Source organism: Rhineura floridana, chromosome 1 (genome assembly GCF_030035675.1).
Source record: "Rhineura floridana isolate rRhiFlo1 chromosome 1, rRhiFlo1.hap2, whole genome shotgun sequence".
Lineage (NCBI taxonomy): Eukaryota > Metazoa > Chordata > Lepidosauria > Squamata > Rhineuridae > Rhineura > Rhineura floridana.
Genome location: NC_084480.1, coordinates 226,726,743 through 226,744,874, shown reverse-complemented (window position 1 = coordinate 226,744,874; position 18,132 = coordinate 226,726,743). Strand labels below are relative to the sequence as shown.

The following is an 18,132-nucleotide window of genomic DNA, read 5'->3' as shown; positions in this document are numbered from 1 at the left end:
CTGAAGTAATTTGTACAGGAATTGTTTGGATTGTAGTTGCAATAATAATAACAATTTGTCTGTTGAACATTTTCTTATATTTCTGGTTTTGTGAAGAGATCACCAGAGATGAAGAGATGGATTAGTCTGAGTAATGTGAAAGTTAGAATGAGAGTTGTGTTACTTGGGAGAAAATAACATTTGGAATGTTGTTTTCAGATAATAATACTCCCATCAGAAAAAAAGAGCCAAAAATGCCCAAGAAAAGTCATCCAGTCCACCAAAGATTGACCTCCATAGGATAAAAGTCATGGAAGTTCAGGATGGGCAGTTTGAATAGGAATAGCAATAGGAATAAGTGTTAATCCTTATGTTTATATTGTTTAACCAGAAAAAGGGAAAATATGTCAAAATATAAAATTCATGATAATGGTGAGAAAGCGGCAGGTGGCCAATAATGCCAGTCAGAAGGTCCGGACCCAGAAAATTAACATGGCCTTTATGGCTCTCCGCACCCTCATCCCCCTTAAGCCCGTCTCCAAGATTGAGACACTGCGCCTGGCTTCCAGCTACATCGCCCACTTGACCAATGTCCTGCTGTTAGGCGAGGACAGTGAGGAGGGACAACCCTGCCTCAACACCCTCTACAACACCAGGAGCAACATGGAAGACAAACAGGCTAGGACCATATGCGTATTCTGCCTTAACAACCAGAGGAAGAAGAAGGGGGCAGCCGGCAGAAGTCTGGTAGGAGGCAGAGGGGCGAGTCAGGAGTTTATGAGAAGATAGAGCGAGACTAAATTTCAGTTTGGTTAGGACGGTCCTAGCCCGTGTGCTTATATTCAAAATAGAGACAGAATATGGAGAAATAAAATGTCTGGGTAGAATGAGTAAAATATATATTCGAACTGCTATGCTTGTGCAGTCGAACTGCTATGCTTGTGCAGCAGGCAGGCCAATGGCACAAATAGCTCCCTCCTCTATAGAAGGACCAGACAGTACAACTAAAATAAGTTGCCTGTTGACTCTGTACCAGCATGAGAATGCCTGGAACAATGAGACCCTGTCAAGAGCTTTCCCACCAGGTCCCAGCCTTAAAACCTAGAAGACTAAGGACACCTTCAGTGTTCGCCTCAAGAGGTGGGAACTTTGGATGGTTGTACAGGAGATGGGTTGAGTAGTTCTTCTCACCCTCAGGTAACAAGGGCAGACTTATTGTGGTATTGTTGAGGTGGAACATGACAGGCTATCCTTCCTAAAAACTGGACACAGACATGTGCTATAGCACAATTGGCAAAAACCATTTACCCTGGCATTTGAACAAACTAAAATGTTTAGTAGAAGAAATAAAAGAGAGGCAATAGATTCCTCAATTGATAAAGGTATTTATATAGACTCAATCAGGTATAGATGACCAACTTACTGGGTGGTTGGAGTCCAAGTTTGGAAAATGGAAGGGATGGATTTTATATATTTACCTCATTGATAATAGTAGCAGGGGTATTGATTGTTGTAGGATGTTGCATCATACCATGTGTACGAGGGTTAGCACAGAAACTAATAGAGACAGCTGTAACTAAACAGATGCCTTTGGAACCTCCTCCTTATAATGAAAATATGTTACTTTTAGCAGAACCAGAAGGAGATTCTCAATCGTCCCAGAAAGCTCGATGTGAGACCATGTTAGAAGAGTTCAACAGAAGCATGAGAATTTAATGAAAAAGACAACAGAAAAATTATAAAATAAAAGAGGGGGGATTGAGAGAAATGCATATAATGTGTTGCTTTTTCAGAATATGTTAAGGATAAATAAAATGTGTGCTTTTTATTGTTAAGAATAAATGGTTAATAGGTTAATAGACTGTTTGCAGTAGATAATTCTATAGAAGCTGGAGTTAACGTAGATAGAGAAAAGGGGCTTTTTCTTAGAATAGGATATCTGTCTGAAGTTCAAACAAAGCAGCCAGAACTGACAGTTTGTGGTCAAGTTCCACTTTAAAATAGACAGGGGATTTACACTTGACTAATTCAGCTGATGTTTTTAGCCCTTCATTGCTTTGTTTGATGTAAAGGGAGTTTTTATGCTTAGTTAATGAGGAGGGGAGTAAAATACCATATATGGGAAATAATAAATAAGGGTATAAGGTAGCCTAAAACTGAGGAGTGGGAGATGTTAACAGGGGAGGAGTTTCATGTGACAGGGACAGGCGGATCTGATAGGCTGTGAACCCTGGAAGTACCTGACCAATGGGGAAAACAGGGGAGGGCATGAAGCGTCGGGCTAGGGGATAAAAGATTTGTACCAATGTCATTTGGGTGTGTCTGCCTTCTGGTAGGACACCCGTCCTTGCAAGAACGAAAATAAAAGCTTTTAAAACTGATTCACACTTGTCTCTGTCGTGGGTCTTCCACAGGATACCATTTTTGGGGTCTCATAGGGGGTTTTTCCCTTAAGGAAAACCACGTTAAAACCACATTTCTTACACTGCTGATGTCCTCCATGGCTCCCTTTAAAAATTAAAATAAAATAAATTCCAGCCCAGTGCTCCAATCTGATCTAGCTTTCATTTAATTTCAAAGAAAATGCCCCCAACATAGCATTGTTTTGGGAAATTGTAGGAAATTAAAATAGTGACTAAGGGGCCCATCAATGTCCACTTTTGCCTGGGAGCTGACTGACTGCAATGATGTTTGTGATGTCTGGACCTGTGAGCTTGTTCGTTGAAATACTTTCAAATAACTTTCAAGTATTTGACTGGAAAGTAAATTCATCTAGTTGGAAACAACCACCACCAGATAGTTAACAAATTTAAAAAACTGTTTGCTCAGGCTAAACAAACAGTGGGAAATGAGATAAAAATGGGGGTGAGCTGGGAAATGACTTATAAACAAAAGCTTCCTGGACTTTTAAATAGAGAACATCTCACAGCCTCTGCTTACTGACTCTATTGGCAAAGAAAGAAACAAGAAGCAATTCTACCACTGTCATGGTAAGGTCTGTTTCTCTTATTATTTGCAAATGTCAAAAAGGGTGAGAAAGAATGTCATTTTGCTTTTGGATTGGAGAATGTGCAGAAGAGGTATATAATAATAATGCTTCAAATTTATATAGCACTTTTAAGTGTCCAGAGGACTATACTATGTGCATTATCTAGCTGTAATCCTCCTTATAATTATCCTGAAAAATAAATCATTATCCCTTATATTGCAGATGGAGGGACTGAGGCTGAGTAAGTGAATGGTAACATTCAAACCAGGGACTTGATTCATAGCTCAGTCTTTTGGCAACTACATGGCACCAGCTTCATTGCAGGGCTGGTCTTTACCATTAGGCAGAGTGAGGCAGGTGTCTCAGGCAGAGGATACTCAGGGTGAGAAACCCTGCCCTTCAGCCATTCTTCTGTCTGAGCATTCCCATCTTTCTGAGATGGTGCTGCTGTGGCGATGCTTGCTTGCTTCCTGGTCTGGCCTAGTTTTCTACTCCCAACATGTCACACACCAGGAATGGGAAACTTTTTCAGCCCGAGGTCTGCATACTTCTCTGTGCAACCTTTGGGGGCTGCATGCCAGTGGCGTTAAAAGCCAGTGGAAAAAGTGGGATCAGCAGCACATGTAAATTTTACCTTTGTACAGTAGACTAGTTTTTACATCCACGCAGGGCTGAGGAGAGAGAGGGTGGGGGGTTGGCAAAATTTCCAGGCCCTGAGCTGTGAAAACAATCAATCAATACTTTATAAAATAAATGTTGGTATCTCAGCAGACCAGAGAGTGGCTATAAAAATCTGTTGCTAAATCTCAGCATATCCAAGGCTTCTATAAGCACCAACATTTATTAATATGATTCAAACATGACAAAGCACAATATACACCACGAGACTCTCAAGTTGAGAACAGAACTACTAGGTCCTGCTAGTAGGCCCCAGTTCACAGCTGACAGAACTATCAGGCCCCAGTTCACATTTGCTCAACAAGCATTTCCTGCAGTCCTTTTAAAGGAACAGTACACCACATTGTCAGATAAAGGGAAAGCTAATAGATGGGAGTGCATGTCAAATCTTATTATTTGGTCTGTGACTAGAACACATTGGAACAAATCTACATGTGTTTTGACATGGTTTTATGGAGCACAAATACAAGCCTAGAACACAGAAGAGAAAAGTGAGGGAAAATATGTAAAAGCAAAAAAAAAAAAAAGTCAGGAAAGCTTTTACAGTGTGGGCTTTGTTTTTTAAATCATCCTGTGGTGATGAGGGAGACAGTGAAAGCCAGTCGCTGAATCCTCAAGCGTTGTTAGAAGAAGAAAAAGCTAAGGAGGATTCTGTTGAAGTAGCAGAACAGAGATGCACTAACAGTAGCACTACTCAGGGTAAGGAGAGATTGGTCTCATATCTCATTATTGAAGAAGGGGAATTAATTTCTTTATACACTTAGCAGACCAGAAGAAATTTTCATATTTAATGATAAAACCCTGGATGAAGTTACAGTTACAAATCCAGAAGCTCCATTCAAGATATATTTTAATGTATTTGTTGACAATCTAATTTCCAACCTTAAAATTTGTTATGAAGCTGTGAAGTGTTTAGATGAGAAATTTGGGTTTCTGTGGAAATACACTAAGATGACTGAAAACCGAATTGAAGAAACATGCAAGTCATTCACTGAAGAGTACTATGCTGATGTCACAACAGACTTGTGAAATATCTGAAAGCAATTCATTGGCTAACTTTGGCGACATTACTTTGGAACCACTGAACCTCTTAAATAAGATTCACAAACTTAAAATTTCAAGATTATTTCCAAATGTTTGTGTAGTTCTATGTATCTTTTGCACTCTTCCAGTGACTGTAGCTGAAGCAGAGAGGTAGAATCATAAAATAGTAGAGTTGGAAGGGGCCTATAAGGCCATCAAGTCCAACCCCCTGTGCAATGCAGGAATCCAAATCAAAGCATTCCCGATAGATGGCTGTCCAGCTGCCTCTTGAATGGAATCAATTACCTCTCCAGGTAATTTATTCCATTGTCGTATGGCTCTAACAGTTAGGACGTTTTCCTGATGTCCAGTCAAAATCTGGCTTCCTGCAACTTCAGCCCATCATTTCATGTCCTGTACTCTGGGACAACCGAGAAGAGATCCCAGCCCTTCTCTATGTGGCAACCTTTCATGTACTTGAAGAGTGCTATCATATCTCTTCTCAGTTTTCTCTTCTCCAGGCTAAACATGCCCAGTTCTTTCAGTCTCTCCTCATAGGGCTTTGTTTCCAGTCCCCTGATCATCCTTGTTGCCCTCCTCTGAATCTGTTCCAATTTGTCTGCATCCTTCTTGAAGTGCAGAGACCAGAACTGGACGCAGTATTCAATATGAGGCCTAACCAGTGCTGAATAGAGGGGAACTAATACTTCACGCGATTTGGAAAGTATACTTCTGTTAATGCAGCCTAATATAGCAGTTGCCTTTTTTGCAGCAACATCACACTGTTGGCTCATATTCAGCTTGTGATCAACGACAATTCCAAGGTCCTTCTCATATGTCATATTGCTGAGCCAAATATCCCCCATCTTATAACTGTGCATTTGGTTTCTTTTTCCTAAGTGTAGAACTTTGCATTTATCCCTGTTGAATTTCATTCTGTTGTTTTCAGCCCAATGCTCCAGCCTATCAAGGTCCCTTTGAATTTTGTTTCTGTCTTCCACGGTATTAGCTATGCCCCCCAATTTTGTATCATTTGCAAATTCAATAAGCATACTCTGTACCTCCTCACCCAAGTCATTAATAAAAATGTTAAAGAGCACTGGGCCCAGGACCGAGCCCTGTCGTACCCCACTAGTTACTTCTGCCCAGTTTGAGAAGGAACCATTGATAAGCACTCTTTGAGTACGATTCTGGAGCCAGCTGTGGATCCACCTGATAGTTGTTCCATCCAGCCCACATTTAGCTAGCTTGCTAATCAGAATATCATGGGGCACTTTGTCAAAAGCTTTGCCGAAGTCGAGGTATATTATGTCCACAGCATTCCCACAGTCTACAAGGGAGGTTACCTGATCAAAAAATGAGATAAGATTAGTTTGGCAGGATTTGTTCTTCATAAATCCATGTTGGCTCCTAGCAATCACTGCATTGTTTTCAAGGTACTTACAGATTGACTGCTTCATAATCTGCTCCAGGGTTTCAGACTGATGTTAGGCTGACTGGTCTGTAGTTCCCCGGTTCGTCCTTTTTGCCTTTTTTGAAGCTAGGGACAACATTAGCTCTCCTCCAGTCATCTGGCACTTCACCAGTCCTCTATGATTTCGCAAAAATAATAGACAGCGGTTCTGAGAGTTCTTCAGCCAGTTCCTTCAATACTCTAGGATGCAGTTTATTGGGCCCTGGAGATTTGAACTCGTTCAAAGTGATTAGGTATTCCTTGACCATTTGTCTATCAATCTCAAGCTCCAATCCTGCCCCTTCTACTTCATGTTTCCCGGAAGGGTCACAGATCCTTTTTTGGGAGAAGACTGAGCCAAAGTAGGAATTGAGGACTTCTGCCTTTTCTTTGTTATCTGTTATCATTTTGCCTTCCTCATTGAGTAGCTGTGCCACCATTTCTTTTCTCTGTCTTTTACTATGGACATACCTGAAGAAAGCTTTCTTGTTGCTCTTAGCATCTCTCGGTAACCTCAGCTCATTCTCAGCTTTAGCCTTCCTGACACCATCCCTGCAATTCTGTGATACCTGCCTGTACTCTTCCTTTGTGGCCTGGCCTTCGTTCCACTTCCTGTATGTGCCCTTTTTTGTTTTCAGGTCCTCTCTAAGCTTTTTGTGAAGCCACATTGGCTTCTTCTGCTGTTTTCTCCCTTTTTTCCTTGTTGGAATTGCTTGCCATTGCACTTTTAGAATTTCCTTTTTAGAAACTCCCACCCATCTTGGACTCCTTTTCTCATTAGGGTGGCTTGCCATGAAACCGTACTTACAATTGTTCTGAATTTATTAAAATCAGCTTTCCTGAAATCCAGGGTGCATGTATGGCCACTCTCCACTTTTGCTTCTGTTAAAATCAAGAATTCAAGTATGGTGTGGTCATTTCCCCCCAGAGTTCCTGTAACTGCCACTTCATCCACCAAATCACTTCTATTGGTTAGAATTAAGTCCAAGATAGCTGAGATTCATGGAGGATAAGGCTATAAATGGCAACTAGTCATGATGGCTATATTCTGCCTCCATGGTCGGAGGCAACATCTTCTGAATACCTGTTGCTGGAAACCACAGGAATGGAGAATGCTCTTGAGCTCAAGTCCTGCTTGCAGGCTTACCACAATGGGCATCTGGTTGGCAACTATGAGAACAGAATGCTGAGCCAAATGGGCCATTGGCCTGATCCAGCTGTCTCTTCTTATGTTCAAAACTGCCTCAGGTCAACTATGTGTCAAGAGCACTTTACAGATTTGGGAACCTTGGCTGCTGAATCAAGACTTGCAAGAAAACTAAACTTTGATTATATAATTAAAACATTTTATAATAGAAAATCCCGCAAAGCACTGTTAAATATGTTGTAGACAAATAGACTGATGATCATTCATAAACAGTGTGTTTTAATTCAAATTGTTTGGTATTTTAAATGAAATAGGAACAGTTTCATAGTCCTATTTCTTAGCAGAGGTATAAGCAGCAGAATGAGAATAAACCAGCACACCTTCCTCATACATACTATTTAGTCAAATAACTCACAGACAGAGTTTTCTTAGGTAAAAAGACATAAAGAATATTTACTCAAGACCTTTCATATGTTCAGGAAACATAGGCTCTAGCTTAGATAGAAAAATAGAAGTCTCAGTCCATGATAATGGTCATCTTGGAAGAGCATGTGGATGCTTCTCTCTCCTCATGCTTAATGGAGAATATGCAAGAAATTACAATTACCCCAGATAAAGGAGGAGGAAGCCAGGTAACTAACCCCATCCATTAGGAAGTTACATCACTCTGAACAGATACATAGAGATATTCCCCAAATTCTAGAAGGGACATCTCCTTTTTACAGGGGGAACATGCAAGTTTGCTTATTCCAACACAAATGTATTAACACTACTAATTAAGTAGCAGTAGCAATGTAGTAGTACTACAAAGCTGATTTATTTTCACTTGGGTTTGTCAACAGTGTCATTTTTAATAAATATATTAACTATCCCATGCTGATAAATGTTTTTCATTTATTTTCAATCTTTCTCATCCTAAATTAAACCCAAGTCACTTAAAAACTTGTTTAAAGAAAGTAGTAACCTTTGGTTCGTAAGACAATTTAGGGAGGGGGCCCCAATCATGCATCTTGGCTTGGACCCAGTGCCAGCTTCAGTGGCCCTGCACCCAGGGCCGGCTCCAGGAATGCCGGGGCCCTTGGGCATAAGCTTGCATCTCTGCCATCAACTAAGATGGCGGCAGGGGCTTCAGTACCTTAGGAAAACTGTGGCCGCCATCTTCATTAAGGGCAACGGTAAAAGACAGCAGACAGGTAAGTGGGGAGATGTGGGGGGACCGCTGATCACGGAAGGAGAGCGGAGGGGCGGCTGAGGGCTCCCCTGTAGCTCCAGGGGCCGTCTGGCCAGTGCCCAACCTGGCCACCCTTTAGAACTGGCCCTGCCTGCAACCCTATACACATACCCCTCTCTCTCCTCTATCCATCCTTGGTTCAGAGTTCAAGGACACATTCCAGCTGGCAAACCGTCCTGAAGGAGGGTGCAAAGCAAGCTGGTGAGAGATGTGACGTGTGGAGAGTCCTGAGGGCCAGATAGAGGGGCACTTGACCCCGGCCTGAGGTTCCTCCCATTCCCCGACCTAAGACAGTGCTTCCGGGAAGGCCTCTGACCTCATGAGGTGACAGAAAGGCAGGCAGTCCAAGCTGTGCACTCCAGCAGGCATTACACATACTCACACATTGCTTTGTCCTTGTAATGCACACTGGTGCCACTGCTGCTGCATTGCTACATGTGTTTGAGCAGGCTGCTGCTGCTGCAAAGAGGCATCAGTCTAAGCAGCCAGAGATTGGAAGGCAGAGCAGTATGCAAAATGGGGCCAGCCTGTGCCCCCTAAACTAGCCTCCTGCCCTTAGGTGCTGTGGAGAAAGCCACCCTGTCACCTGAATAGAGTTGCTTTATGCAGCAGAGTTCATTGGAGATAAAATAATATGAAAGAGAGTGGTGTTTATCTTAAACAAAACAAACACATTTTATTAAGAAAGTACACGTGGATAGGAAAGCCTAATAATCTACACTAGCGGGATTCAAAAGGTAGGAAGAGAGAATTGTGGGAAGGAGGAGGAGGAACTGGAAGTGATGATAACCCTGAGAATATGCCACCTTTGGCTTCTGCTGGGGGGAAGGGCAGGATATAAATCAAATAATAAATAAATAAATATCAGTCAGCCAATCAGAGGCATGCCTAAACACGAGGAAAGTAACAAGAAGAGAATTCAAGCAGGGATCCTTTCAACTGACTAACTATATCTATTGCCCCTAAATGGTCAATAGATTCAGAGCACACAGAGAGACAATGCACTGATTAAAGTGAAACTTCCAACACTAATCTTGAAGTAAGATTTGTCTGTCACTCCAGTCATTTTCTGTATGTGAAATGGGGAAGGGAATCAACTAGTCCTCTGCTGCAGACTGCAAAATATTATGTGCTGGCTCCATCTTTAAAAATGTTTAAGGCTATGTAAAACTTAGAATCATAGAAAACTTGGCAATAAATGTATGATTATGGCCAATCATTATGGCAAGATAGTAATGCGTTGATCAGGTTATTATCTATATAATAAGCTACAGTTATTAGTTAGCTCTGCACTGATTGGCTGTTACTGATTTTTATCTGTTCACATTTTGGTAGTATTATATATTACGGTTGTCTTTTGGTTTTAAATTGGTTTATTGTACCCTGCCCTGGAATTGCTTGTTATGAAGGGCCGGTTAGAAATCTAAATGAATTAAAAAAACCAAACCATTTCGTGCAGAATGCAAGAGCAAATTCAGTATACCACGAGCAAAGTAACCTTCTTATTAAAGAGCTTATAGACCTTTTCTTATGATATCCTGAGTCTTTCCTTGAACTTCAGTGGGTTTTTTCCAAAGCAGATTTGTGAAGTGCAATGTGCAAAAAATGCTCCAAGGTTGTTGTTTTTGCTGAACCTTGCCATGTCCCTGTGAGAAACTACCATTTTACAGATGGTTTGGAGATGAATGCCCTGCTCAGGTGATGGATCTAAGCCTGTGGCCCTAGTCAAAACTTACTTCAAAGTCAGCTCTCAAATCAATGAGACTCTGGGCAAAGACTATTCCTCCCACAAGGAGTCCCCCACCCCCAAAAAAGCATACCCATGGCATCCTACAGTAAAGCATCACATTGCAAGGGCAGTGGTGGCTTCTGCTGCTCTTTAGCTTCCTGGAAAACAAGCCACTTTAGTGAGTAATTATCATTAGTACAACTCTGCTTGATCAGAATCTTAATCTGATAGTATTGTTATAAAGAGCAGCCACCACCAGATGCAAACCACAAACTACAGGCAGCTCCATTTAAAACTTGACACATCTGTCTTGTGCATAGCGGCCTAAATTCTGGGTCCCCTTTTCAAAATTGTAAGACTGAGCAATGTCTATATAAACTAAATTACAGTCTCTTCTATGCAATCTGGGGGAAATTTAGCTATAATCAATTAAAACTGCGCAATGTACTGACACACTTTTAATCACAACACAAACCATAACGAAAGTGAAACAAAAGAAAATGTTACTTATACAGTGGTTTCTGACGATGCAGAAGTTTACAAAACAAGTAGGATTTGCCATGGCTGTATTAATCCTTTGTAAAGGCTACCACATGTTTAATCTTTACAAATTAAACTGATAAATACATTTAGGCCAGATAGCTGTTTTCCACATTTGGAAAAGTGGTTAGCCTGGAAATGAGAGGATTAAGGGGAAACACGATAGCAGACATCAGTCTGCAGATCATGGAGCAGACAGACGATGGTCTCTGTTGCTTAGAGGGCAGTATTTGATGGATGGAAACTGCAGGGAAGCAGATTTTGGCTTAAACATCAGGAGAAACTTCCTTATAATACCAGCAGATCAACAATGGAACTGGCTGCCTTGGGAAGTGCTGACCTCTCCTTTGCTGAAGGTATTTAAGAAAAAGTTGGATGGACCAATACAGTAATACCTCGCATTAACGTACTCAACGGGACCAGAGCGAGTACGTAAACCGAAAATGTCCTTAAAGTGAAGCACTACCTTTTAAAACTTTTTTTACCTCTCCTTCATGCGGAGCCTCAAAGCCCCGCGCTAAAGCCTCTGCTGCAGCGCTGCCACGCCTCCCAGCTGATTGCCATCGTGCCTCCTAGCTGATTTGCGGTGGCGCGATGGCGTCTATTTCCACCCCCAGCCTCTGCTGCTGCGCTGCGTTTCTGGAGAAATACAGCCATATGGAGCATGTACGTTATAGCGAGGCGACGTTAAGTGAAGCGACGTTAAGTGGGGTATGCCTGTAATTGTTTTCTGCTCTTCTTTCTGCTTCTGATTTGCTTTATAATTACATCACAGTTCTAGTAATTAGAGATACTGGTGTTGCTGTTTGTTTTCTTTATTGGTTATGATTTTATTTGGAATATTTTATATGTTCTTTTCTGTGGTAAACCACTATGGCATATATACTGTATGAGTAGCAGTATATATTTTTTGTAGGTAAGTAAGATAAATATTGATTTTGTAAAGGCTGTTAAGCAATCATCTTTTTAAAGCTGATTGCTAATGGTTATGATAATGTCTGTTTTCTAGTATTTGGTTGACAGCTGGAGATGCTTCTTTGATGGACAATCCGGTACAGAGTTGGGCCTGAATTAAGTCTTGGAGAGGTGTGTCAGAGAGAGAGAGAGAGAGACTTTTTTGTTTTTGTTTTCTTCTTGGAATGAATCCAGTAGGATAGGGGTAGCTGACATGGTGTCCTCTAGATATTTTAGACTGCAACTTGGATCAGCCCCAGCCAGCATGGTTAATGGCTAGGGATGATGGAAGTTGCAGTTCACAACATCTTGAAGGCACTACACTGACTATCCCTATAGTAGGTGCAACAAGGCTGATTTTTGAAGCTGGCAGAAGAGGAACTGCAATGAGTGCTATTTGACAAACTTGTTTTATCTATCTGATGCTTATCTACCATGTCCTTGACTTGTATATTTGGTGTGTTTGTGTGTGTGTGTGTGTGTGTGTTTATATTACACACACACACACACACACACACACGAGAGAGAGAGAGAGAGAGAGAGAGAGAGAGAGAGAGAGAGAGAGAGAGAGAGAGAGAGAGAGAGAGAATGTATGTGTGTTTCTCTATCACACAACAGAAGGCATTGTAAGTCTATAGTGATCTTTCCTCCAAATGGAAACTAAGCTGTGTAGCATATTGTCCTTGGAACGTCTCACCCCTCAGGCAAGTGGAGAACACATCAAAATGTCACAAGGGATCAGGAAAAGGAGCTATTGTAATGGAAAGGCTTGCCAGTAGTTTGTAGTTGCTTACTCAAGGCACCCAAATATTAATCTAGATCAGGAAAACAGTGATAAAATTACAGCTGGCAATCTTAAATTATAAGGCAAACTCTAATACAACTCCCGCGCCCCAGCTAAAGTGGAAACCTGTACAGAGTTATGGTACTGAGACTCCAAGGATACTAATACTAATAATAGTAATAGTAATAGCAATATCTCTTACAGATCACCCTGATATTTCTTCTCACTTTCACAACTACTACTGATGAAGCATCACCTGTCCCTGCGCATCAAATATTTCAGTACATTGATGAACATCAACATGAATATGTACAGGTACAAGTGGATGGCTATTGCACTATTTTGGGACAGGCTGAAAAACTGAAGGAGTGTTGCCTGGAATGCATCCCCCCCCGCACTCACAATTTCCTCTTTTCACAGAGACTCAGAGAATGGGTGGCCATTGAAAGTGATTCCAGTGATCTTCTAAAGAGGCAAGATGTGATTAAAATGATGCATTTAGCAGAAGAGAGGATAAAACAGTTAGGAGGAACAGTTGAGTTGGCAGAACTGGGTGTGCAAGAGGTAATCTATTGTGCTTCAGCATGATATCTGTCATGTACAAGAAGGATCACCTTAAGACTGCTGCTATCTCTCTAAAGAGGCTTTGTTAACCTGCGTAAAACATTCCAGTCTTTTCGTGCTAAGCCCTATGTATTTTGGTCATCCACCTTCATTGTCCTCCTTCTCATCTAACACGTGCTGGGTGTGGTACACAAGGAAGAAAAAAGTCTCTGCCCACTGACTGTCAGTCTAAAAATATCACAGAAAGGAAAGGGAGAATTGGCAATAACATAGGAACCAGCCATATATTGAGTCAGACCATTAGTCCATCCTAGCTCACTATTGTCTGCAATGATGGGTAGCATCTCTAGGATTTCAGTCTCTCCCAGCCCTACCTGGAGATGCTGGGGATTAAATCTGGAACCTTTTACCTGAGCTATGATTCTTTCCCAATAAAGGGCAAACTTTGCAGAAGCTGGAAAAGAGTGAAAGGATGTTAGAATATATAGGAATAAATCTAAGAATACAAAGAAACTATTCCCCCCCGCCCCACAAAACTCCAAATAGTATACAGTAAGAGAAAAAGAAGAGTTTTTAATAATTTCTTATAGAACAGCCAAATGAATATTTAAATGAAGAGAGTTCCACACATAAGGGACCACAACAGAAATTGATTCTAGTCTATGAAATTTTATGCCATAGTAAATGTTTATGCCATAATAAATGTTGTTATAAAGTGGCAGAATAATTTAAGATACAATCCTAAATGTACTTATTAGGGCAGGGATGGGGAACCTGTGGCCCTCCAGATGCTGTTGGACTACAACTCCCATCTTCTCTGACGATCGGCCATGCTGGCTAGGGCTGTTGGAAGCTGGAGTCCAATAACATCTGGAGAGCCACAGATTCCCTATCCCTCTACTAGAGAACAAGCCTGGTTTAATATAGTGGGGACTACTGGATCCATCTTTGTTGCTAGAGGCCCAGGTGATCTCAGTCACTGGGATTGCTTTTTACTAGCTTCAACTGGTAAGACAGCTGCAGCCATTTTTGGACTGGGACACCCTGACCACTATCACCCATGCATGGTAAGCTCCAGGCTGGATTACTGTAATGAACTCTATGTGGGGCTGCCCTTGAGATTGTTTTATAAGTTGCACCTGGTGCAAAGTGCAGCAGCACAACTGCTCACTGGGACAGTGTATCTCCAACATGTCACCCTGCTGCTGAAAGAATTGCACTGGCTGTCAATTTGCTACTGGGCTAAGTTCAAGTTGCTGGTTTTGGTGTACAAAGCCCTATATAGCTTGGGACCAGGAACATCTGAAAAATCATATTAGTCCTTATATAACCAATCGATCACTGTGCTCTGCAGGTGAGGGCCTCCTGCAGATACCATCTCATCAGGAAGACCATTTTGTCATTCATTCATTGGTGATCATTCGTGGCCAAGTAAGATTGTCTTCCAAGATAAGGTCTTTAACAGTGGGTCCATAAATGGCTGTGGAGGCCAATTCTGGATCCACACAGCCTCCCACAGTGAGGATATAGGTTTCCAGATGGAAGATGGTCACGATGAGGATTTGTTTGACGTGTCTTCTGCTTAGCTCATTTGTCCCGTTCACCCTGCATTCGTGCTTCTTCAAAGTCCATAGCACCTTTGATAATAGCCGACCTCCATTTGGGACATTCATGGGCCAAGACTTCCCAGTTGTCAATGTTCATGTTACATTTTTTTAGATTCGCTTTAAGAACATCTTTAAACCTCTTTTGCTGTCCACCGATGTTCCGTTTCCCATCCTTAAGTTGGGAGTAAAGTAGCTGCTTTGGAAGACGGTGATTAGGCATTCGAACAACATGGCTGGTCCAGCGAAGTTGATGTTGAAGGATAATTTTTTCAACACTGGTAGTCTTTGCTTCTTCCAAAATGCTAACATTAGTCCGTCTGTCTTCCCAAGTAATTTGCAGAATTTTCCGGAGGCAGCGTTGGTGGAATCTTTCAAGCAGTTGGGAGTGGCGTTTATAAATGGTCCATGTTTCACAGGCATACAGTAAGGTGGGTAGTACAATGGCTTTGTAAATAAGCATTTTGGTCTCCCTGCAAATATTCCGATCCTCGAACACTCTATGCTTCATTCGGGAGAATGCGGCACTGCATAGCTCAGATTATGTTGAATTTCAGCATCGATGTCAGCTTTTACAGAGAGATGGCTGCCAAGCTATGGGAAATTATCAACGTTCTCCAACATCACACCATTAAGTTGGATTGATGGTGCTACAGAGGGACTAGTTTGCACCTGTTGATGAAGCATTTTGTTTTTTTTAATATTAAGTGAGAGCCCAAGCTTTCCATATGCTTCTGCAAAGACATTTAGGATAGTTTGAAGATCTTTCTGTGAATGTGCGGAGACTACATTATCATCGGCACATTGAAGTTCTACGACAGAGGTTGTAATTACCTTACTTTTTGCTTTCAGCCTACTGAGATTAAAAAGCTTTCCATTTGTTCGATATATGATTTCCATACCAGTAGGAAGTTTCCCCTCAATAAGGTGTAGAATCATAGCAATGAAGATAGTAAATAAGGTAGGAGCAATGACGCATCCCTGTTTTATGCCTGATCCAACTCTGAATGGATCGCTCTGAAAGCCATTGTTGTCCAAACTTGTTGCTGTCATGTTGTCATGAAGGAGTCGCAAAATAATTCACACATTTATCAGGGCATTCAGTTTTCAGAAGGATGGTCCAGAGAGCAGTTCGATTGACAGTGTCAAAGGCCTTAGTCAGATCAATAAACGTCATACATAAAGGTCGATTCTGCTCCCGACATTTTTCTTGAAGCTGTCATGCAGTGAAGATCATGTCCACTGTCCCCCTGGAAGGGCGGAAATCATTTTGAGATTCGGGAAGGACATCCACTGAGATCGGCAGGAGACGATTTGCGAGTATCCTTGCAAGGGTTTTATGTGTGGTAGCAAGAAGAGAGATAACTCGATAGTTCCCACAATCTGTTCTATCACCCTTCTTAAAAAGGGTGATAATTATGGCGTCCATAAAGTCTTCCGGGATCTCCTCCTTCATCCAGATTTTTTCGATGAGCTTATGAAGTTGTTGTGTAAGTTCAGGCCCACCTTCTTTAAAGACTTCAGGAGGAATCCCATCAGGTCCACTAGCTTTGTTGTTCTTTATTTGATTGATGGCTTTACTGACTTCATCCAAATTACGGGATACAGTAGGGCCCCGCTTTACGGTGCTTCGCTTTACAGTGATTTGTTAATACAGCTGTCTCAATTAGACACAATTAGACTAAAGCCCCACTCATACAGCGCTTGTTCCGCCTTTATGGCGGTTTTCGGGCATCGCGCACCATTCTATTAAATGAGTTCTGCTTTTCAGCGGTTTTTGCTTTACAGTGGGGGTCCGGAATGTAACCCACCGTATGAGTGGGGCTCTACTGTACTGCAACCTTGTCTCTAGTTTGTTGTTGTGAAATTTGCAAGAAGACCTCATCAGCCACGATAGAGTTACGATTAAGGAGGTCGTGGTAATGCTCTTTCCAGTGCAGTGCAATAGACTCTTTATCCTTAAGAAGTTTGCTACCATCTATTGAATGTAAGGGATTTGTACCGTAATTTGTTGGTCCATAGATGGCCTTTGTGGCATTAAAAAAGCCCCGTGCATTGTGAGCATCTGCAAAGTGCTGGATTTCTTGAGTTTTCTTTATCCACCAGGCATTCTTAAGTTCTCTAGTTCTTCTTTGGACCTCAGTCTTTGCACTGGCATAGATTTTTTTCTTAGCAGCACAGTTAATGTCTGCCATATCTGGAAGGCTTTCCTTTTCTTGTCGATAATATGTTCAATCTCACTATCATTCTCATCAAACCAATCCTGATGTTTCTTAGTTTGGTATCCAATAGTTTGTTCACATGCTGCAATAATGGAAGTCTTTAGTTTAATCCAGTGTTCCTCGACATTTTCAGGGAGTTCTGTTGGTAGATGTTTCTTGACAGTTGTTTGAAAGCAGGCTTGCTTAATAGGATCTTGAAGGGCATGGATGTTCATTTTACGCCTTGGTTTTCTTCCTTGGAGCCTACGTTGAGGAACAACATTAATGGCCATAGTGGATCGAATTAATTGGTGATCTGTCCAGCAGTCATCAGCACTCGTCATGGCCCTAGTGACAAGTACATCACAACGATCTCTGGCACGGACAATTAATTAATCCAGGAGATGCAAGTGCTTTGACCGAGGGTGCTTCCATGATGTTTTCAATTTATTTTTCTGACGAAAGAGTGTGTTTGTAATAACAAGATTATGCTCTGCACATTTAGTCAGAAGTAGAATGCCATTCATGTTGCTATTGCCAACTCCTTCTTTCCCAATGGTTTCTGGCCATAAATCAAAATTACACCCAACTCTTGCATTGAAATCACCTAAGAGGATAATTTTTTATCCTCCTTAGGTATCTCTGATAAGATGGTGTCCAGCTGGTTATAAAAAATTTCCTTGATGTCTTCATCAGCATCTAATGTTGGTGCATAAGCACTTACAATAGTTGCCTGCTGGTTTTTGGCAAGTTTTAACCGGAGAGTTGAGAGTCGTTCATTAATGCCAATAGGAACCAATCAATCAATCAATCAACTTCTGACAAGAGCTTCACAAGATTATTGTTAATAGCAAAGCCTACTCCATGTATTTGTCATTCTTGTTCAGGTAGTCCTTTCCAGAAGAAGGTATAACCACCTTTTTCTTCCTTCAGTTGTCCTTCTCCTGCTCTTTGAGTTTCTTGGAGTGCTGTTATGTCAATATTAAAACGTCTCAACTCCCTTGCAATGATGGCAGTCCTGCGTTCAAGACGTTCACTATCTGTATTGTCCAGCAATGTCCGTATATTCCATGTTCCAAAATTCAATTGTCTTTTGCGACCACTAAGTGGTGACCCCACTGGACGCAGTAATCCAGTCAGGAAGAGAGATGAGGCAGACTATGTTTAGGGCACCTTTTCTAGCCCCCTCCCCATACGGGGTGAGCAGAGTGGATCCTGAATGTGACTGCTCAGTCATGGATATAGCTGCCAAACTA

At 41.6% G+C, this 18,132-nt stretch overlaps 1 protein-coding gene across 1 annotated transcript in view; it reads left to right on the top strand.

Moving 5' to 3' along the window:
* The first annotated feature begins 2,859 nt into the window (after positions 1–2,859).
* The window catches only part of LOC133369281 (beta-Ala-His dipeptidase-like), a 31,619-nt gene continuing 16,346 nt past the window's right edge, over positions 2,860–18,132 (top strand). The window contains exons 1-3 of the mRNA XM_061594411.1: positions 2,860–2,969; positions 12,712–12,822; positions 12,928–13,071. Coding sequence (XP_061450395.1) covers positions 2,967–2,969; positions 12,712–12,822; positions 12,928–13,071 — 258 coding nt within the window. The 5' untranslated portion in view covers positions 2,860–2,966. The remainder of the gene's footprint in view (positions 2,970–12,711; positions 12,823–12,927; positions 13,072–18,132) is intronic.